We start from the raw sequence: 22680 nt of genomic DNA, 5'->3' as shown, positions 1-22680 counted from the left end.
TTATTCTTAAGCAGACCTGGCTATGGTGGTAGAAGAGCCATTCTAAGGAAAGAAAAGCACCTTTCATTACTTGACTGAAGCCTATGTGTTTTGGAAAATAATTGAATGTGGTGAGTGACCTCAGGCCCTACCCCGCTCCCCCTACTCCAGTCAGTCACAGTTTAGTCTGGCTTGTGTCCTTTGGGGGTCTCCTTGATGTGCTGCACACTTTACTTTCTTTAAAAGAGAGAGGGAGAGAGGTCATACAATATGAAGCCATGCAGCATTTCTCAGCTGTCAGAATCCCACGTGTCGTACGCAGCAGCACGGTCCACTTGGAAAGCAGCTCAGCAGAAAATGCCAGGTTTGCCAGGTGGCTCACGTTGGGGAAGACTGGCTTTCTCTGGCACAGCATCCTGTGGCCTCACTTCCCAGGGAGACATCATCAGGCCTTTCTGCTTTTGGGTCAATTTGAGTGACCCTAGAGGGAGCTGCCTCTTCTTTGAGAGCCACCCCACAGTGAATTCTTGTCTGTTTTTAATTCTAAGTCAGTCCATTCTGAACCTCAGTCCAGGCTTGGTGAAAACTCTATACTGTTGTCTTCGTGAGTGCCATAAATAACAAGCCTCGTCTTATTCATGTGGATTCAGTCTTGTTAAGTGACTTGCAGAAGTGGTCCCTTCTTTGGGTGAAGGAATGCAGACCCCAGGGTCAAGCACTTGGAACAAAGCTGCGCTGCTAGGAAGAACGTCTCTGCACTCCTGTTCCACTTCCCAGTTCCAACGGTTGGCATCCTTCCACCTCCTGATGCAGGGCACATTGAGAAAGTTCTCACCTGAACTCCAAAACCACTTCTTCCCATCGTGCAGCCGAGCTGTATGGTTTGGCAGACGATGGCACTGTAAAGCTCAGGAGGTCTGATATGGGTTTTACTGGACTAAAGCAAGAGGCCACTGGGGCTGCCCTGGAAAGGCTCTCGGGAGTCCATTTCCCTGCCTTTTCCAGATGCTCAGGCTGCCCACGTTCCGTGGCTCATTCTCCCCCCAGCAATTGCTCGCGCCCCTCCCTCCATCCTCACGTTCTCTCTTTGTAGGTCGTTTGTGACTGTATTGGGCCCACTGGATAGCTCAAGATCAGCTTCGCCTCTCCAGGTCCTTAGCCACCTCTGCCAAGTCCCTTTAGCCATGGAAGGGAACATAACTGCCAATTCCCAAGATTAGAATGTGGACATCTCTGGGGGACACTCTTCTGCCTACACCACCATACAACTTCAAAAAAACATTCCTAAAATGGACACTGTTCCCTCAGTTGGGTGCAAGATAGGGACAGTCTTCTCTGCCCCTGAGGGTAAGGTGAGTGCTCTCTCAGGCCCCAGCACAGTGCCTCGTTCTTCCTTCCTTCTAACTTCCCAAGTCCAGCTCCTAGAAACGTACTGTCTGCACTGTTTGTGTTGCTGAGGGAGTTCAGTTCGGGTCGATGTCAGAGTATATATTCCCCTAAGGTGTCCCTAGATCCTAGGTGCGTGGTGGGCTGTCCCACCTGGTTTGTGCAAATACGCTCCCCAACCTCACACAACAGCTGACTGCGCACAACACCTTCCCACTGTTAGTCCACCCGTGACCAATGATTTCCAGGTAGAAAACACTAAAACTGGAGATTCTGTCCCTAAATGATTCAAAATATGAAACATGCTGTTGTATAAACAGCAGGAAATATTCATATTAATGGAGAGATTTTACCAAGTAGTAGGGATCAGTGGAGTCTCTTATTTTCTTCCTGCTTTCTCTGTCTCCCCACACCACTCCCCCAAATCAATAATCTAAAAATGTACAATATACACTTATGAAATTGTTTTGAATAAAACAAAGGCAAAACCACTTCGAGGCTTAGAGCAACAGTAAGGACCAATGTTTGTTCTGAGTTCATGGTGTCGGCTCAGCTCCCTAGACAAGGCGTCTGGATTCTAGGCTTGGCTCTAATCAGTCCTGAAATCTGAGTGATCTAAGAGCCATTCCAAACCCCTGGATCCACTTGATTTACTGCCAGGATACCAGCTACAAGCACAATTGCACCCAGGTAAACAATTGGGATTTTGTGCACTGTGCTGCACTTGGCCTTTCCAAGATAGCAACCTTGTTGTCGCAGGTCTCGTAGATAAGAAGCAATGACTGCAGCAGAGGTCCCTCAGATAGCTCTGCATTCTATAACAGATGAGCTCAGCAGCCTCCACCCTGAACAATAAAAGCAGTTCTCAGTAATACTTGCCTTTCAGAACATCAAATACTTCCTGAGTGGTGGCCGGGACCAGTGCTCATGCTTGAGTGAGTTTAGGAATTTTTTTCCTGATTTGGTTCTGGGTGTGATGATTGTTCACATAAAGTCTAAGCTCCCTGAACACTTTGGTCTCTTTTCTGTACTCCAATTTATGTTTGAAGTAAATATTATTTAACAGATATTAGGTGATACATGATATTTAGCAAGAAAGCACGGTCACCCCAGAGAAATGAAGTCTTTCTGTGTGAACCAAAATTCTGAGGAGCACAGGAGGATGTTACGATGAAGCTTGGCCGTCTCCTGGCTGGGTTTCAGCCCTCCTCCTGCTTTGCCATGGATGGCCCAGTGGGAGAACAGAGCAGGCTTTTGTGTGGGCCTCGCCCCTCGCTTTGTCTTGGAGGCAATGGTGAGGCCAGGGTGCCTGAAGTCTAAGTAGGCAGGTGCTTCAGGCTACGGCTGTGTCCTGAGAAAGCACAAAACCAATGCACCAAAATAGGGCTCTGAGTGATACCAATAGCCTGGTTCTTGGTTCAGCTTTTTAAAAAAACTGTTTGCACAATGGGTCCTTCCAATTTCCCTGGCAAGAGAGACTCCTTCCTGTCTGGTAGTGCAAGATGGCAGCAGGTAGAGTCTGCAGCTGATGCACCGCATCACCAGGGTCCCCTTGGGAATCGTGTGGCATGATCAAAAGGACGGTTTGTTTAAAGAAGGCCATTTAGACAATGTGGGGTGAGGGTCCACAAACAATCGTGGGTCTCCCTGTTACCACCCCGAGACCTGGGGGATGGAGGAAGGAAGTCATGAAAACTGGAAAGAGAGAGAGAGAGTCATGGTGCAGTGGACAGCCTCAGAGTAGCAGTGACTGTCACTTGAGGACACAGCCAGTCTGAGGGGACTTGGTAAGGAGCGTGCCAGAAAAAAGTGAATACTCTGATTTTTCCTCCCTCCTTCTGATCTGCCCAGGATTCTCCATTGCTAAACCTAATGGAAGCCATGGTGGGCCATGGGGACACTGCTGTGATCCAGGCAGGTCGGCCTCAAGGGGCAAGGGAAGCTGCTAGGCTGGTGGGGGTGAGTGGAACCAGCGAGTGGCAGAGCCAGAATCTGATCCTTGTATTGGTAACTGATAGAGTGGATTCTTTGGAGGCCTATTCAACAGCATTTAACTTCCACTCTGTGGAAGAGTCTGAAGTGGTAGCATCTCCCAATTCCTGATGCACCAAGCTCTGAATTCTTACAGCAGCCCGACAAGGTGGCAGCGTGATCTTCCTTGATTGTTGGGCTTCAGAAGAAAGACTGGCTGTCTAAGGCCACAACTGGCAAGTAGAACTGAGAGTTAGTCACAGGTCTGAGTCCGCAGCCCTCATTCTTCATGTGTGGCCACTGGAAGATGCCTTCCCCCAAGGAAGTCTAACTAGGGTGAAAACCAGGTTGGTAGTGTTGTGAAATCTCCACCTAGAACTTAAGTAGCAGGAAAAGTCGAGGATTAGGGTTTCGTGAGATCAGGACAGTGTATTTCCCTCCTTAGAGTAAGGAGTAAGATCGCATCTAAAATACTAAGTAGGCAAAAGTGTGAGGCCCTCTGGTGTGAGGCCCCTGGGGCCATGCTGAGCTGGAGACAGAGATAACTCCAGCACAGTGCGACAGGGCAGGCAGGAATGCTCCTGCCCAGGAGGTGAGTGGGTACCAGTCTGGAAGCTGTGATGAGCCACGTGGGTAAGAAAGGAGCTGCCCAGAGAAGCTGCAGTTGTGTTTATGTGGAATGGGGCTCTGGAGTTACACATAATGAAAATACAACCCAAATCTTCAAGGAAGGGCCCTGGGAACAGTGCAGAAACTGAGGTGGGGAGCTGTGTCCTTCTTCTATATTTGCTCTCTGCTCTGGGCAGCTGGTTTCTCTGGTGCTCAGAGCCAGAGAAGTGATGAAATTGACTTATGGAAATCCATGAGCAACAGGACAACACAGCCTACACATGCTTCTCAAAGTGTGGTCCCTAGGGCTGGGGAAATAGCTCAGTTGGTAGAGTGCTTGCCTCACATGTACAAGGCCATGGGTTCAATCCCCAGCACCACCAAAAAAAAAAAAAAAAAAAAAAATATCAGAGTGTGGTCCCTGGACCTGCAGCACCCACCTCTCCTTGGAACTCATTAGAAATGCCAATCCTTAAGTAGAGAGAAAAGTCAGTTTCCTCAGGCAAAAGCCATGGTGGCCGGCACTGGTTTCCAAGGAAGCTGCTCTTCAAATGGGCAACTCTGCTGCAGTGTGCAACTCGTGGGGCACTATAGGGATTTAGGACTATTTTTAATTCTCCAGTGTAGTGGTTTTCCCAGCGTGCTGCCTGAGCTCACAGTTAGAAATGCAAACTCAAATGTCCACCCCAGACCTGCAGAGTTAGCAGCAGTGGTTCTCACAAGTCACCTGGTGTTTCTGAGACTCACCCAAGTTTAAGAACCACTTCTGTTTAAGACCCACATATCCCTAATGGAAGCAGCTCCAGAACTCTAAGATGAGACCCATGGGAGGGAAAAGGGGCTGGTCCCCCAGGGGAAGGGAGCAGCAGTGACTAGCAGTGATAAATATAGGGCAACATGTGTATAGGGAGCAAGGCACGGAGGTGCCAGGACTACTCTGGGTTCAGATCACTACTAGTCAAAACTCAGGGGGGGAGAGAGAGAGAGAGAAGCAGGGCTCTGGCGCTTCTCCTGAGGTTGTGGAGATCTGCCTCAGGTTTAGGCAGTTGAGTCTATGGGTTTGCCTGGACTCGCTTGTATTCTCCAGTTTTTCCTCTTGATCCTTGAATTCATTCCCCTGACAACAGCCCCTACTAGTGGGAGGTATCGTGAAAAAGGCTGGGATGGGGCTACGCTGGTGTGAGGGACTCAATCCACATGGAGGCAAGAGTGTGATCTGCCCGTTTTCACACTGTGAGGTGCGAAGGGACCTCAGAAGCTAGACCTAAGCATGGGCAGGAAGGGCAAGGACTTTGCTGAGTGTACACTGCATGGGTTCAGTGGAGTGTCATCGGAGTGTCTGCTCATGGCGAGGGCACCGGAAGGAAGGCAGGGCCGGGGACAGGGAGCAGTGGCTGAACCTTCACGGTGGCCTTGAAAAACTACACTGTCCTCACAGGTATCTGGTGACCTTGTAAGACACCAAGGAACATAGTAAAATGGTTCCATTTTGCCCTGTTGCTCTTTGAAGTGTTTTCGGGAGGAAATGGTTTGGGCAGGATTCTTTGAGCTCTGGTCTCTCTTCCAACCACACACGAGAATTGCCTGAGGCTCTCGTTAAAAGACAATACGGAGGCCCAGCCTCACTCCAGATGAGGGCTGGGGCTGGGGCTGGGTTGGCTGAGAGGGCTGCAGCTGTGCTGGGGACCATTCCTCTGGCTGCCCCGAGAAGCCAAGGGCTCTGAGTTTAGCTGCAGAGAAAAGAATTGTATTGACTTAAATTTAATATCAGCCTTTCGTTTTTCTTTTAGGAATGTCCAAGCCATGGGTGAGTGTGATTTTTCCTTCTCCATCTGCCTTCACTTTGTTAATTTTACAGTCTATTTTACTCCTAGTTTTTCATTACTTTGCTTCATTCCCTAAACATGTATGTATCGCGTATCCAGTATCAAGCAGAGCTGGCCTTCCTTAGGAGTGCTGTGTACTTCCTGCTTGGCTAACAGTAAACCTTGCTGCATTAGCTCATTGCTATTTCTATCTGGAACAACTAATCTAAGGGAATAAAAATGATAAAATTCAAGTTTCTGCCTCTGGATAGTCGCTGATAATTTACTGAATATGCATTGGCCACTTTTCTCGCCACTGGCACTAGTTTGTGCCTGGGAGAGCACACCTGGATCCTCCACTGTGTTTCTTTTTATCAGAGTTGCTTTGGTTACCCCTTGAGCATCTTCTTCATCGTGGTCAATGAGTTCTGTGAAAGATTCTCCTACTATGGAATGAGAGGTAACTCTTAGCCACTGCTTGCCCTTTGGTGAAGGACGTGAGTGGTGGTAGCCAGTCCTGACTCTGTTTCTCCCTCCTCTTCTTCTTCCTGTCCTCTGCAAAAAGCAATCCTGATTCTGTACTTCACAAATTTCATTGGCTGGGATGACAACCTGTCCACGGCCATCTACCACACATTTGTCGCCCTGTGCTACCTGACGCCGATTCTCGGAGCTCTTATCGCCGACTCATGGCTGGGGAAGTTTAAGTAAGTGATTGGAACTTTCTTGTTAACAAACAAGCCAAAATGTAAGTCATGTGGTTTGGGATGGTGGAACCGGGGAATGAAGAATCGAGGAATCCAGACTTTTGGGAAAGCATCCGCAATCTTGATACTGCTCGACGCCATACCCCTGGAGCTGAACATAGCGTCTTTGCTAGTCTTTGTGATAGGCAGGGATCCTGTATATCATCAGTGATCTGAGACACAGAGCTCAGGGCTGGGAAGACATTCCCTGCCTGAGTCACACCCTGGCTGCTGAGTTGACCCGTGACATAAGGGAGCCCTGACAAGCTCCTACCCAGCCCTGCAGAAAGAGTTCGGAGAGTGTGCCAAGGCGACTTTCCCCTTCCCCTGGTCCTCCAGCCAAAACTTTGCTCTACACCTTTCTGAGAGGTGACCAGTTTTACCCAAGTTGAGAAACAGGAGTCCATGACTGGGCTGATATAAACTTTGAAGGAAGGAGGCTGGGAAATGGACAGCCGTCATATAATTAACCAGGCTTCTCTTAACCTTCTAAACTCAGGACAATTATATCACTATCCATCGTCTACACAATTGGACAAGGAATCATCTCAGTCAGCTCAATTAATGACCTCACGGACTACGACCACGACGGGACCCCCGACAGCCTCCCTGTGCATGTGTGAGTCGATGGTCGCTGCTGCCTCCCCGCCCTCCCACTGGCTGCTCGTCAGTGTCCTGATGCTTCATCTTGTTCCTCAGTGTCCCCACGAGAGCAGGGAGGCTGCTCTTCCCTCTGGGGTGTAGAAAAGCTGTGTTTTGGATGGAGAGCTAGTTTGCAGTGTGCCTCCATCTCAACAGTTGCTTGTTTTGACTTGGCTCTCTTGGGTCATGACAACCCACTTGATGTGTGGTCAGTGGGCAGGGTACTGTGTTTGCCCTGGGTTTCCCTAGAGGGACGTGGCTCTCACAGGCCTTGGTCCTTGACACCGCAGGACTCCTCGAGACTCTGGTACCTCTCCTGTACCACATATCTGCTTATTTTTTAGTAATTCCATTTTATAAATATTTATCCCAGCTATCTGTTCTGGACTCTTGATGGCAAGTGGTGTGGACATTGCTCCTCTCCCGGGTTCATCCCCCTCTCTGTTGCCTGGCCTTGGAGACTAATTATGAAGACTGTCTCCTGTCCTGCACTTAAGCTCTTTGATCTAGGAGTAAACTATCTTCTGGGCTGGGTAAATGTAATTGAAACTCAAGTTCATATCCACAATGCCCACATTTCTGACTTTAGTTGATCATTGCTGTCCAGACCAGATGGTGGTCCTGGAGCCTCCCCTTGGGCCTGGAGGAACAGTGTTGTTGGTGAGGAGAGTGGCGATGAGCGCAGTAGGCAGCTCAGACTTCGGGGGTCTGAGCCCAGCTCTCCCACAGAGCAGGGACATGACCTTGAGTAAACTGTCATTTTGAGAACATAGACTGGAGACAGGCTGGGTTCAGATCTGGTGGTGCCCTACTAGTTGTGTGGTGTTCATTGGTGTCGTCCTCTAGGCCTAAGTTTCCTCACTTGTATCAGTACTGACCTCAGCTAGAGCTGCATGGTTAATCCAGGAAGAGCTCCCAGAACTGCCTAGAGATGACGGGTGCTCAAGAGATCTTAGCTGTGTGTTTTTTATTTCATGCAGTTAGTGTTAGAACACCCCTAAAGTTCTCACAAGAGTAAAAATAGGATCTAATATTCAACTGACCAGGGTTTTGTTATCTTTAAAATGCTTTGAATGACCACTTCAAACATAAGTTATATTAAGAGGCAAACAGATTCAAAGAGGAACAGGAATTTGGGTTAGTGAACTCAGGAAGAATAATTAGGGATGCATGACTTTTAAAGGATTCTTTCTCTGTGTAATATCTGCCTTCACTTTATCTATTTCTTTTCTCTTTTTTTTGTCCTAGGGGTTGAACCCAGGGATACCTAACCACTGAGCCACATTCCCAGCCCTTTTTATTTTTTATTTTGAAACAGGTTCTCAGTAATTGCTTAGGACCTCAAAAAATTGCTGAAGAGGGCCTTGAACTTGCAATCATCCTGCCTCAGCCTCCCAAGTGGCTGGGATCATAGGTGTGCACCACCATGCCCATATCTGTTTCATGACTTTTTAAAAAGTGTTTTTAAGCCCCACTAGCAACAAGAAGATATAGGATTGATGTTTGTCATGTGAGTTTTGTGGTACCCAAATGCAAATTTAATAAAACTACAAAGAGAACTGATAAATATCATGATATTTTTTTAAATTTGGGAAACAAAATGCTTAAGATAACCTGAAAAATGCAAAAGTAAATTAAGATAAAATAATCTGTAATTCTACCACTTGGACATAAAAATAAACTTCTGTTTTTTGCAGTGCTAGGGATTAAACCCAAGGTGTTGTTGTGCTAGGCAAACCCCTACCACTGAGCTACATCCAAGCCTTTTTTTCTTTCTTTCTTTCTTTTTTTCTTTTTTTGGTACTGGGGATTGAACTCAGAGGCACTTGACCACTGAGTCACACCCCCAGCCCTATTTTGTATTGAGAGACAAGGTCTCACTGAGTTACTTAGTGCCTCATTTTTGCTGAGGCTGGCTTTGAACTCATGATCCCCCTGCCTCAGCCTCCCTAGCCACTGGGATTATAGGTGTGCACCACTGAGATTATAGGTGTGCGCCACTGCACTGGGCTCCCAGCCTCTTTTCATTTTTATTTTGAGATAGGGTCTTCTGCACCATCTTGCTGTCCAGACCCTGGAGCTGAACATAGCATCTTTGCTAGTCTTGAGATAGGGATCTTGGCATAGTCAATCTTTTGCTCAATTTCTTTTCAGTCGTCTGTACTTTGTAAGCAAATTAAGATCATTCTATAAACTGATATTCTGCTTTGTAATGAAATCCTGTTTTCTAACATCATTTAATGACTACTGTGAGTCCATTTTTATTGCATAAGATGCAGGGCTTACACTTATCCAGTTCACATTCTGTGTGTGCACATGCACTGAAAACTGAGCCCAGGGCCTTGTGATGCTAAGCATGCACTCTACCCCTGAGCATCCTCCCAGTCCCTGTATTAGCATTTCATTTACCCATTCTTTTGCTAGAAGAGATAAGGCTACAGGACTCCACACCTAAGTCTTTGCTCAAATATCAAGCTATTGCTTTCAATTTTCTGGATGATAAGTTATTAGATAAAATATGAATCAGGGGACAGGCTCCCTCTTCTAAAGTCCTGCCACCTCAGCCCTAACCCTCCTCTCTCCAGGGCGCTGTCCATGATCGGCCTGGCCCTGATAGCTCTTGGTACAGGAGGAATCAAGCCCTGTGTGTCTGCATTTGGCGGTGATCAATTTGAAGAGGGCCAGGTAAGAACACATGTCTCCGCAGAAAGCACGCCAATGAGTAATAACCCTCCAGGGATCAAACCCACGGGCACTCAGTCTGTTCTCCACTCCATCATTTTCAAATATGCTTGAAAGTAAGACACTGACCAAAGCTGTCAGAAGTCAAGTCAGATAACAGCTCCATCTGCTCAGATGATCCCAAGCCCAGGTCATCATGTTTCACCTCTCTTTTCTATGACAGGAAAAGCAAAGAAACAGATTTTTCTCCATCTTTTATTTGGCCATTAATGCTGGAAGTCTGCTATCCACCATCATCACTCCCATACTCAGGGGTAAGAATATCTGAACGGGGCCCGTCTTCCCTTCACTGATTGTCGGGGGGAAGGCGGGTAGAAAGGGGAGCCCTTTCTTGTTGTTCTGTTGTCTCTTCTCTCCTTAAAGTCTAGTGCAATTCATTCTGGGATGGACGTCAAAATCCAGAATCTGAGCTTCTTTTCTCTCAGGTTTCTCTCCTTTCCTAATCTTATTTGCCTCCTATATTCCAGTGACCACTGGAGAGACTAAAACCCCCAGCATAGGCATCAGTCTTTTCAATGTTTTCTTAATGTGACGTCCTTATTCATGGTGAGAGATTTATCAAGAAGGTGTTTGCTGGGCTGGGGCTGTAGCTCAGTGGTAGAGCGCTTGGCCTCGCACGTGTGAGGCCCTGGGTTTGATCCTCAGCACCACATAAAAATGGATAAATAAAAATAAAGATATTGTGTCCATCTACAACTAAAATAAACAAATAAATATATATTTATATAGAAGGTGTTTGCCTGTGGGCTCTGATCGGCATTACAGCCTTCAAGCTTTGCTCCCCAGTAAGTCTGGAAGAATTTAGCAGACAATGTTTTGCCTTTTACTTTCCTGACATCTTGAGTATTTCCAAAAAGAACAAAAGGAACTACCCAGAGAAAGAACAAGACAGTGTCAGTAACCACCAGCCCCACTCAGGTCTCTGTGCTTGCTCATGGGCAATTGAAAGTTCATCAATTTCCCCCATGGAAAGGAGTATTTAGTGTTATTTAGGGCAAATTAACAAAACCATGGTGTCCATACTTGGATAAGATGAAGTTACGGAATAAAACATTCTATAGGAATTCATGTATTTCTGCCTGGAGTAAGTTTGAAGATGACTGACACTTAAGCCCCATCCCCAGTTTGTTTTGTATAAGATTTAACAGCCTTCGGGCTGGGGTTGTAGACTTGCGTGTGTGAGGCGCTGGGTTTGATCCTCAGCACCATATGAAAATAAAACAATAACGGTATTGTGTCCATCTACAACTTAAAAAAAATTAATAGCTTTCATTTTTGAGTTCTGTCCCCATACATCTCCCACTTCCGGCTTCTTCTGGAGTAGGTGCCATGCATGTTTGAATAATGGAATATGTTAAAGGATGATTTTCTGAAATAAAGTGATGATTCTCATACAAATATAAAATGAGCATGTGACAGAGATTTTGTATTACTTATTAATTCATCAGGGAATGTGAACTTCTTACAATCTGTTCAAATAAGGATTTGATTAACAGATTTTGATTCTTTACGGGGAGAAATTATTCTGCATTGCCACAAACAGGAATTATTGGCATAACCAGAACTTTTCTACTAGTTAACTTTTTTCTCTACAAAATTTTGAAATAGTGGGGCTAGGGCTGGGGCTCAGCAGTGGCACACTAGCCTGGCATGTGTGAGGCACTGGGTTTTATTCTCAGCACCACGTATAAATAAATAAATTAAATAAATAAAGGTCTATCAACAACTAAAAACAATTTTAAAAAAAAAGAATTGTGAAATAGCTAGGCAGAGTCAAAATCCCTGCAAGATTGGATCACTGTGGAGGCCACAGCCTCCCACGGAAGGATTTCTAGTAATCTCTCTTGCTTCTTACAAAGCCTTGATAGTTTTCCTTACCAATCCTAAGATTTCAGAGCTGAAATAGCCCTCAGTCAGAAGTTGGCAAACAATGGCCCTGGGGCCAGATCCAGAAATCTGGGCAAGACCATCATTTAGGTTTGTCTCTGACTACTTTCCTCCTACAAAGGCAGAGCTGAAGCCAGGCACAGTGGCGCACAACTGTAATCCCAGCGGCTCGGGAGGCAGAGGCAGGAGGATCACAAGTTCAAAGCCAGCACTCAGTAATTTAGTGAAACCCTAAGCAATTCAGTGAGACCCTGTTTCTAAGTAAAATACAAAAAAATAAAAACAAAAAGAAGGGCTAAGATGTAGCTCGGTAGTTAAGTGTCCCCGGGTTCAATCCCAGTACCAAAAAAAAAAAAAAAAACTGGAGCTGAAGAGTTGTGACCAAGATCAAATGGTCCCCAAAGCCTAAGATACCTAGCCTAAGATATCACAGAACGTATTGTCAACCCCTGCCCGAAGTCACCTAATGGTTACTTATTTGGCATGCATATAGGGACATACGATATTGACTTTCCAGGGCACATAGCTTTTATTGACTGAGTCCCTTATATTGGAGTCATTGTACCCAGATCATATTTATCTCCCCCACTTAGAAAACCCATACAGCAAACACACATCTATTTAGGGGCTAAGATTAGAATCTGCCTCCATCTCCTGCTCTTTCTACAATGCAGCTGGCAATGACATCAGTAAGGCAAATGGATGTCTTGAACCTTAAGTGAAAATACTATGTAACAGGGCAGGCTGGGGATGTGGCTCAAGCGGTAGTGCGCTCGCCTGGCGTGCGCGGGGTGCTGGGTTCGATCCTCAGCACCACATACAAATAAAATAAAGATGTGTGTCCACGGAAAACTAAAAAATAAATATTAAAAAATTATCTCTCTCTCTCTCAAAAAAAAATACAATGTAACAATAGTGAGGGGTTTTTAGAAATGGGAACTATCCATGCATTACCAATGCCATGATCAATTTTAATCTCATACTTTCTCCCCAGTTCAACAATGTGGAATTCACAGTCAGCAAGCATGTTACCCACTGGCGTTTGGGGTTCCTGCTGCTCTCATGGCCGTCTCCCTAAGTAAGTGGAAATGACTTGACTTAGCACTAGCCTACAATCAGATCAGGCCCCACATTCATTATTGAGACTAATATTTTTGAAGTCCATATAATGAGTTGTAAAAAAAAATAGTGTGAAGCATTGCCATTCAGTGTTCAATGTGCGCTCTCAGAGAGAAGGAAGCAGAGTTGGCCTCTTGTTTCAGAGTGGATGGGATCAAAAAAAGGGTTTGCAGGGAAATGAACCATCTGAGTTGGACATGAAATGTTTGGTACCAATTAGGAAGAGGAAGGTGAAGGTGGTAGGATCTGCTAGACTGGCTGTTCCTGTGGCCGGAAGCTTTTCTTCCTGTCAACGTGTGCACATCTCCAGCCCTTGAAGAAATGGCAACCTGGTTCAATGGCCACTGAAATACTTCCACTGAGCACGTACAATTCCATAATCCAGCCTCCCCAAATGCTTCTACTGGAATTCCTTCCCTCTGGGAGGAAGGTGTGTACATATTAGATACAGTTAGATTAGCTCTTGGCATTGACTTTTTAGGAAGCGTGAAGGTTTCCTACAAGGGGCAGTCTGGCTAGGAAGATGGCAGAGCCAGGACAGTCAAATGCTGTCTTGGGTCTTCCTGGCACCTTCTCCTTTCTAGCAAGGGAGCTGCTGGCATTGGCGTTGCTTTCTTCCATTTCTGTTTCAGATCTTACTAGAATTGAGTAGGCTAATTTTTTTTAACCTCCTGTGCTCGTGCTGTAGCGATTTTGCTTTGTCGTTACAATTATGTGAGTTCAGAATTCTCCCTTCTTCAGTATCGCTCTTTCTTCCATAATCCTCAAATACCCCCACCTTCCCCTAAAATGCTTGTCTATGCTCCTCTTCTCTAATTCTGGGTAGGAGAGAGCATTTTAAAGATCCTACTATACCAGATGTTGTATTGAGCACTTTGAGTAAATTCTCATTGAGTCTGTATAGGTCATTCTTAGGTAAAGTTTATCCTTGTTTTTTTTTTTTTTTTTTTTTGAGAGAGAGAGAGAACTTTTTAAATATTATTTTCCAGTTTTCGGTGGACACAACATCTTTATTTTATTTTTATGTGGTGCTGAGGATAGAACCCAGCGCCCCACGCATGCCAGGCAAGCGCATGACCGCTTGAGCCACATCCCCAGCCCCAATATGCTTGTTTTTTAATTGAAAAATTGAGAACCAACCAAATACTATATATGAGCACAATCTCTAGAATTTCTGTGCTTGAGTTAGGCTTCAGTTTATTAAGAAATTGAAATATTCCTTTGCAAAAGAAAATGTAGACACAATCTATTGGACATCTTCACCATCCATGTGTTGAGGAAGGTTGGCATTGGGCAAGAATAGAAAGACTCCATTGGTGTTTTTAATTATTGAATTATGGTATTAGATAATCAAAAATTCTAGCACAAGAACTGTGTTTTCAGAATCTCTTGTAGAGATGCTCTTTTCTACATTATTTTCATACTATGCCTTGGTTAAGAAAATCCATGAAAAATGGCTGTTTCCAACTTTTGCAAAATTTAATGCAGATCCTAATTATAACTGTGCTTCTGTACAGTGAATACAGGGGAAAAACTGTCACATATGATTAAGTAAAAGTTTCAACACATTAATTTCTATTTTCCTTAACATTAAAAAGAAAAACAATGATAAGAAGAAAATCTTACTTGCCATTGTGGCCAGAAAATTAGAGCTCTGTTCATTGTCTTTGAGAGCAATGCATTCACCTTGCACATATTGTCTCCCTTTAAACAGCCAGGGCCTGGCTCAGGTAGCTATACTGGGTGTCTGCAGGCTGCCCCAGGTTCTGTGAGGTTGATAGATGGTACTAAGCCTTGGTGTTTGTTCTTATTTTTTTCCCCTGTCCAGTTGTATTTGTCATCGGCAGTAGAATGTACAAAAAGTTCCAGCCACAGGGCAACATCATGGGTAAAGTGGTCAAATGCATTGGTGTGAGTATTTCAGTACCTTTCCATGACATTTTAATTACCCCCAAACCTTCTGCATCCTTTATGTTAAAATTCAATTAAACTTTGACTTTCTTTTAAACATATTTTAAGTGTCCCTATTTTGATAAGTTTTAATTTAAATCATAAACTTCTCATGAAACTTACCAAATGGAAAAGCACACAATCAGAACTCAAAAAGGGAGGAATGGAAATGGCTTTTAAACTAAAGTTGTCAAAGAAAAGCCAATAAAATGACTCTTCATCAAATTGACAGACGATACCTTCTGTTTTTTCAGGAGCAGTAAAACAAAGTTGGGGCTCAGTTTTGCAATGTATCAAGAGTGCTCAGATGCTAAGGGTCTGTGATGCTACTTTCAGGAAATAAGGCTAAGAAAATAAATTTCTAAATGGATGCAGATTCATATACAAAGGATATCATTGTAATATTATATACAACAAATTGCTGAAAAGAGGAAAAGGATGCTCACCTGACAGTGTATCTCTGACATCTTATGTAGTCATCACAAGTCTTGTTTTCAAAGAATATTTAATGATGGGAATATGCAGAATTTGGTTTCTTCCATATGCATCTACATGAGATATGTACATTCGGGTACATTCATATGTAGGAGATAAATGTTGAGAATAGGAATCTTTACACAATAGAACCCTCCTTTTTTAGTGAACACATATATTGTATAACTGGGGGGAAATGTGTCACTTATTATTTTTTTAATATGTGGATTATCTTTTGAATGAAAATGTGGCCTTAAGATAACTTGAAATCATGCTCTTCCTTTTTGCCTGGCCTTATTGCATTAGATTATGTGGTCTATTTTGCCATGTGCCCCCTCCTTGTCAAAAAAAAAAAAAAAAAAAAAAAAAAAAAAAAAAACCAAAGCCTCAGGGGCAGCTTCCCCATTTCCTTTAGCGTTGGATCTATTCCCACCAGAAAGGTTTTTCCAGGCAAAGAGGAAAGTAACTGACAGCTTGGTTTAAACCTCCAAAGAACAACTTTGAACTGCTTAGAGTCGTGAGAACTGTACTGCCCTGTGTCCTAAAATCAGCCCACAGGTCTGTCTGGATTGTTGCATTTAGTCACCCACCTGTCCCTGGCCGTGACCACACCCCCCTCCCTGCTGTGTCTCGTAGATGCACTTTGCTTTCCCTCAAGAGCTCTCTTGAGAAACACTGGTGAGGAATCTCAGTGGCTTCTCATTTCATGATGGGTCAGCATGTTTTTATGATCTGTTACCCTCTATAAATATGAGATATGTTTGACTATAACTTTTTTATCTTCCTAGTACAGGGAATTGAACCCAGGACTTTGCACTATATCACTTGTGAGGCAACCACTGTACCGCTGAACCACATCCCAACCCTACTTTATTTTCTTACATATGTATCTCTGTGTATTGGGTTCTTACTCAAATTTGAAAACAAGGCTCAATTCAGTTATCAGGAAGCTTTTAAGTATGTTTGGAACAACCTAGTATGTAAATCTAATTTTTCAAACATAAACTTAATGAAATCTGAATATAGGTGACATATTCCTGATAAAAAATTTAGCAACCAAATTGAGATATGCCATAGGTAGAAAATACTCCCCTAATTTTGAAGACTTAGTATGAAAAAAGAATTTTAAATTCTCATTAATTTTTAATATATTGAATATTGAAATCATATTTGGGGATTATTGAGTTAAATAAAATATATTTTAAAGAAATATTGCCTGTTTGACTTTGACGTGTTGCTTTGGCTACTAGGAAACTTAAGTTGCAAATGAGTCTTGCATTGTATTCCTACTGAACACACCTCTACAGAGGATCTGGAGAGAAGCCCTGACAGTCCCTTAATCTTAATGGCAAAGAGTCTAGACACAGCCAGGTGCAATGGGCATGCCTATAATTCCAGCAGGCCCTAAGCAACCTTTGACCCTGTCTCAAAATAAAAAATAAAAAGGGCTGTGGATGATGTGGCTCAGTGGTGAAGCACTCCTGGGTTCAATCTCCAGGGCAAAAAAAAAAAAAAGTCTAGAAACAAATACATCAGTTGTGTCTTCAACATGCTCATTACGCTGCTATATACAATTTTATATTTTGATTTTCTCATATATTTTTCCCTTAAAGGGGGGAGATTAATTGATAATATTCCTCTGATGAAATAGTTGGTTCTGTTCTGAAATTTGGTTTTTTTTCCTTCCTTTAGTTTTCTATCAAAAACAGGTTTAGGCACCGAAGTAAGGAATTTCCCAAGAGAGAGCACTGGCTGGACTGGGCTAAGGAGAAATATGATGTAAGTAACCACCTTGCTACAGCTCTTCCAGAGGGGGGGTGTCGAGAAGCACAGTTCAGAGCATGAAGCCTGATGGGTAAAATGACCAGTTGTACCCTCCCGACCTTGTTAGTGCGTCAAGTAAGAGTAGGCATGAGCACTACTTTTAAAAAATTAACAATTTGGTAAACAATGGATATAATTTATCTGAAGCAGTATTGGCTTTCCATTTGATGTAATCTGCCAGTAGTTGTAGGTGATTGTGATCCTGTACCCTACGTCTAGAAATTTCCTGAAACTTGTGTTAGTGCTTTTTGGAACAATTAATCACCTCCTCACTCATCTCTAGATGCAAATATCTCAACACTGAAACCAAGCTGTGCCTGAACACTCTGAGTGACACAGTTGTGGCTGATCTGTCCCTCCCTACAGGAGCGGCTTATCTCTCAAATTAAGATGGTTACGAGGGTGATGTTCCTGTATATTCCACTCCCGATGTTCTGGGCCCTGTTTGATCAGCAGGTAATGCTTCCAATTATCTTTGTTTAGCAAACATACTTTGGGCTCTACCATGTACTGAGTCATACTTAGTTTTTAGTTCCTAAAAACATTCTCTACCAATTTCTTTTTTGTATCATTTATTTAGTTGTTAGATCACATTGAATTTATTTGTTTAAAAAAATTCTGGAAGCTTCTATCCACATTTCTCTTGCAAAACAATGAAGAAAATGAGATGTAGTCAAGTAGAGTAGCCTTGGGGAAGATTTCATCAGAGCAGCCAGCAATCTGGCCAATCAAAACTGAGAGAAAGTTTGCTTTCCTGCCAATTGTGTTGGTGCACACCGGTGATCCCAGCAACTCAGGAAGCTGAGGCAGGAGGGTCACAAGTTCAAGGCCAGCTTGGGCAACTCAATGAGACTCTGTCTCAAAATTTAAAAAGTTTTTAAAAAAGACTGGAGATATAGTTCAGTTGTAGAGCATCTGTAGGTTAATCCCCAGTACCATGGGGAAAGAAAGAGAGAAAAAAAAGAGCTTATTTTCCTACTGATGCAGCTTGCAAAAAGAGGCATGGCCTTTGACAGGATCCATGGCACATTTAGACTAAGAGATGACTGATATCTTCCACTTTAAAATGGAACGCTTGAACTAGAAGTTCCACCAGTGATGTGAACTGACCACACCAGAGTCATCCCCCAGAGCAGGGACCCAGACCAGATGGGTGGCTTGTTGCTCTGCTCTTGGTCCCACAGCTGTGGGACATACATGGGAACCTGGCACAGTAACATCAGTCCAGTGCAAGGGGCTCAGCGGCCAAAGCAATAAAATGTTGTTTCTTTTAGAAACTGAAGTTTAAAAACAAAATGGCGAATATGTGTTTTCCTTGTACAGTGAGCATCACTGTAAGGGTACATCATCACTTGGAAAAAAAATTGAACATGCACATTAATCTCCTTATTTGTAAATATGAGGTTTAGACCCCCTCCCCATAGGGAAAGAGAAGCAGCCTCACAGCTGGATAGGAGCCTCCTGGAATCAGACTTCAGTAGCTGGGAGTCTCAGTAAAAACTTGTAACCCTCTGAACAGGTCACAAGAGCCCACCTCGAGGCAGTGAGATCAAATTAGAGACTGTCTATAAAGTATTCCGTGGCTGATGTGTTAAGAGCTCAAACAGGCCGGTTTCCCAGCCTTCCATGATTCCCTCCTGATGGAGTTGAGATTCATATTGAAACATTTGCATGTTCAGTCTTAAAACAGTCCTAGAATAGGTGGATTATAACTCAGCTGCCCAAATTTATACCCACCACTGTCTTGCTGTGGGTCTACTTCCAGACTCTCAAAACCGGCTTTGAACAATCCCAGCATTGTTAATGCTGATGCCAGAGAGTGGGGCCTGGCGCAGGGCACAAAGCTGCCCTCCCTGCCGTGGGCCGCGCTCTCCAGCCCAGTTCTGCATGCTGACATCTGCTGCAGGTGGCTTCACCTCAGGGTGGGGCCTGCTGCATCCTCATGAGGAGCTGGAGCTCTGTGTACCGGGTCCCTTGTTAACAGAAGTGCTCTTGCTTCCTTGTACGTAGCGTTATAGTGGAGCTTGGAGACCGGCTTGATGTTTCAAACAACTTTAAACGTTTCAGACCTCATTCCTGATTTAGAAAAGATCCACCATGACTAGTAAATTGTGCAAAGCCACCTTCCCGGTTGATGCGGTGACTGTGTTTGTGTTTAGGGCTCCCGGTGGACACTGCAGGCAACCACCATGAACGGGAGAATTGTAAGTCTGGGCCGGTGTGGTGGTTCACCTTCCCTGGTCGCTGATCTTCTGTTTTAGTCCCTTTGTCCTCTTCATCCTTCCCTTTCATGACATTTTTTAATGTGACCCTTCATACCTCTTTTTAGGGAATTATTGAAATTCAGCCGGATCAGATGCAGGTAAGCAGAAAACATGTTGCTTTCAGAGATCCAGGTGGCCCTCAAGCCTGTGTTAACATCTTTCCTTGCTTCCTCTGCAGACTGTGAATGCCATCTTGATTGTCATCATGGTCCCCATCGTAGATGCTGTGGTGTACCCTCTGATTGCAAAATGTGGCTTCAATTTCACGTAGGTGCCTGGTTGGTTTGGGATGGTTGAGACACCTTCCAGGTGCTGTGCCCTCTTTGCCCCCTAGCGCATGAGGAGGATGTCCCTCCCACCAGCCACCTCAATGGCAGCATTTTAAAGGAAATGAATAAATCAGATATTTGTATGCTGATATTTCTGAAAATATCTTTTAAAACAAAATTGTATTGATGGCAGCCTGAAAAGGCCTCTAATTAAGGTTCTCCTTTGTATGTAGATGACAAAATGTTCACTGTGATTCTGAGTACCATCTGAACTGTAGTTTCTAGAAATTAAATGTAAAAATGCAAATGAAAAGGTGCATTTCATCAACCCTCCGTAGTCTCAGTAGGAATAAGGAGAGAGACACTTTCCAGCGCATGTGCCTCTATAAGGAAGCCAGTCTTGTTGGGGGAGCGTTCCCCCCGGGGCCTCTCCTTAGTGCATCCGTATGGAACTGGCTGAGGCTCACTTTCTTCTTGTCCCAATCAGCTCCTTGAAGAAGATGACAGTTGGGATGTTCCTGGCTTCCATGGCCTTTGTGGTGGCTGCAATTGTGCAGGTGGAAATCGATGTGAGTTTTCCTTGAGTCTCCAGTGTCCTTTGCTGCTGGGCTCAGGCAGCGCACTCAGATCTTCTCCTTCTGGGTCTAGAGGATTAGGGGAGACCAGGATCTCCCCCTGTGTGGAGGTCTAAGCCCTGGAGCTGCGGATGGTGAGAGGCAAGGGGCAGAACAGTCGCTGTCAGTCCGTAAACACTGTGGACTCACCCCTGCAAGGGTGCAGCTGGGAAGGGGGTCAATGGGTGGGCTTCATTAGAAGAGATCAGACGTTGGTTCTAGAAGTAGGTGGCATGTGGTGCGCAGAACAAGAGGTGAGAGGGTTTCACTCTCTATGTCTTTACTTTGTTTCTCTCTCCCCACCTTTCTCTTTTAATTTCTTTTTAAAAAATTTAATTGTGGTAAATATACTAACATGAAAAACATCATCTGATCCATTTTTAAGGGGCATTAAGTACATCCACACTATTAGCACCATCCCTGCCATTTGCTTCCAGAAATTCATCTTCCCAGCTGAACCTCTGTACTCATTAACAGCAGCTCTCCACGCGTCCTGGCAACCACGTCCCACTTCCTGTCTCCAGGCACCTCCTCTAAGTGGGATCTCAGAGCGATTGTCCTTTGTCATGGGCTTAGTTTACTTAGCATAATGTCTTCCAGGTATATCCAGGTTGTAACAGGATTTCCTTCCTTTTAAAGCTAAATGATATCCCACTGTGTGGGTACCGCACCTTTGGTTTATCCGTTCATCTATCTGTCCGTGGACGCCTGGGTGCTTCCACCCCTTGGCTCTTGTGAACGATGCTGCTGTGAGCATGCGTGTACTCCTGCTCTCGTGCCCATAGCTAGCTTGGTGGAAGATGAAGCGAGGCCTGATGTGGACATGCACCGCCCCAGTGGCGCTGCATTTAACAGACAGCAGAGCAGAAAAAAGACCAGAAATCATGAGCACAGGCATGGAGGCCCAAGGACAGAAGGCATCTGTGAGAAGATAGCCAAAGTACCACCCTGTCCAGGCCATGGATGGAGCTTCCAGAGCTGTAAGAGAGGAGCAGAGAGAGCAGACCCCAGGTGCCCTGATGGAGACATGTTTCTTTAGACTGCAGTTACCCTGACCCCCTCCAATCTTAGGCTTCATAACCTGGATTCTGCTGACCTAGAGGTGGCTAAATGAGGCAAGAGCAGTTCTTTCCAGTTACTTCCAGATTCTCCTTTTCTCTGGTTGCCAGGAGGCCAGTGAAGTGATCAGTTTGGGTAGTGGGGTGGGGGCGTATCTGCCAGTGCAGCTTTCAAGGGCTGAAGGGTTGTAGATGATCCTCAGTGACCCCTGAAGACCTCACTGTCTATTGCTTTTTTTTTCCCCCTCAGAAAACTCTTCCAGTCTTCCCCCAAGGAAACGAAGTCCAAATTAAAGTCTTGAATATAGGAAATGATAACATGACTATATCTTTTCCTGGAGAGATGGTGACACTTGGCCAAATGTCTCAAGTAAGTGGAGGGAAATGTCACTTTCTTTTTCATCTTCTGGCTTGAGTTATAATAGGATTTGGAGAAGCTGTTTCTCTTGGTCCTTGGATACTACCCGAAACCAGCCCAGAAGGGCAGTGTCCAAATCTCTTGATGTCATGTACCCTAGACCGGCAGGCCTCCAGCTTTTGTGGAAGTGCAGATGCCCTGGGAGCTCTTGAGAACACAGTTCTAAGTCGGCACATCTGCAGCGCTGTGTGCCCACAAGCTCTTGGGTTCTGCTTCTGTTGCTACAAAAAACCACACTCCAAACAGCAGGGAAGGTCCACGTTCTAAAGGGGTGACTTTCCCCTAGGGGACATTTGGCAACCTCTGCAGATACTTTTTGTCATTGTGACTAGGAACATGCTCTTGGCATCTCACATGTAGGAGTCAGTGATGTTGACAGATGGTCCTCCGTGACAAAGAATCACCTCATTCAAAGGTCAGCACACATGCAAGGTCAGAAAACCCTGCTCTTGACAGCACTGTTCTGGTTCTCAGCTTTAAATCCAGACTGGAATCACATGGAGAGCTTTGAAAATTTTGATACCTGGGTCCTAACCCCAAGATTACATGAGCCGCTCTAATTCCTCATCAGTCATGGTTGGATCCATTACCTTAGACCCTGCCAAGCTAGGAACCTTGAAGGTTAAGAGTCTGAGTCCCGATGCTTGGGACAGCCAGGATTGAGTCTCACCAGGGCTCTTGCTTCTCCCCTGATGCTGTTGTTTGCGCAATGGTAGAAATCATTTCCACAGCACTTATTTTTATAAAACAGTAAGTAAGGGGCTGGGGCTGTAGCTCAGCAGTAGAGCGCTCACCTGGCACGTGCAAGGCCCTGGGTTCAGTTCTCAGCACCACATGAAAATAAATAAAATAAAGGTATCTTGTCCAACTACAACTAAAATAAATATTTTTAAAAAATAAGTAAAATGCTTGATGAAAAGTAG

General features: G+C 44.6%; 1 protein-coding gene across 1 annotated transcript in view; it reads left to right on the top strand.

Moving 5' to 3' along the window:
* Positions 1 to 2535: 2535 nt before the first annotated feature.
* The window catches only part of Slc15a1 (solute carrier family 15 member 1), a 40348-nt gene continuing 20203 nt past the window's right edge, over positions 2536 to 22680 (top strand). The window contains exons 1-16 of the mRNA XM_076872263.1: positions 2536 to 2659; positions 5736 to 5752; positions 6129 to 6210; positions 6316 to 6457; positions 6996 to 7115; positions 9724 to 9823; positions 10044 to 10134; positions 12762 to 12845; positions 14715 to 14797; positions 17003 to 17089; positions 17501 to 17590; positions 19294 to 19338; positions 19464 to 19496; positions 19577 to 19665; positions 20155 to 20236; positions 21590 to 21709. Coding sequence (XP_076728378.1) covers positions 2536 to 2659; positions 5736 to 5752; positions 6129 to 6210; positions 6316 to 6457; positions 6996 to 7115; positions 9724 to 9823; positions 10044 to 10134; positions 12762 to 12845; positions 14715 to 14797; positions 17003 to 17089; positions 17501 to 17590; positions 19294 to 19338; positions 19464 to 19496; positions 19577 to 19665; positions 20155 to 20236; positions 21590 to 21709 — 1389 coding nt within the window. The remainder of the gene's footprint in view (positions 2660 to 5735; positions 5753 to 6128; positions 6211 to 6315; positions 6458 to 6995; positions 7116 to 9723; positions 9824 to 10043; positions 10135 to 12761; positions 12846 to 14714; positions 14798 to 17002; positions 17090 to 17500; positions 17591 to 19293; positions 19339 to 19463; positions 19497 to 19576; positions 19666 to 20154; positions 20237 to 21589; positions 21710 to 22680) is intronic.

This window comes from Callospermophilus lateralis, chromosome 12 (genome assembly GCF_048772815.1).
Source record: "Callospermophilus lateralis isolate mCalLat2 chromosome 12, mCalLat2.hap1, whole genome shotgun sequence".
Lineage (NCBI taxonomy): Eukaryota > Metazoa > Chordata > Mammalia > Rodentia > Sciuridae > Callospermophilus > Callospermophilus lateralis.
The sequence above is the reverse complement of the archived record's forward strand: the minus strand, read 5'-3'. Positions and strand labels throughout refer to the sequence as shown.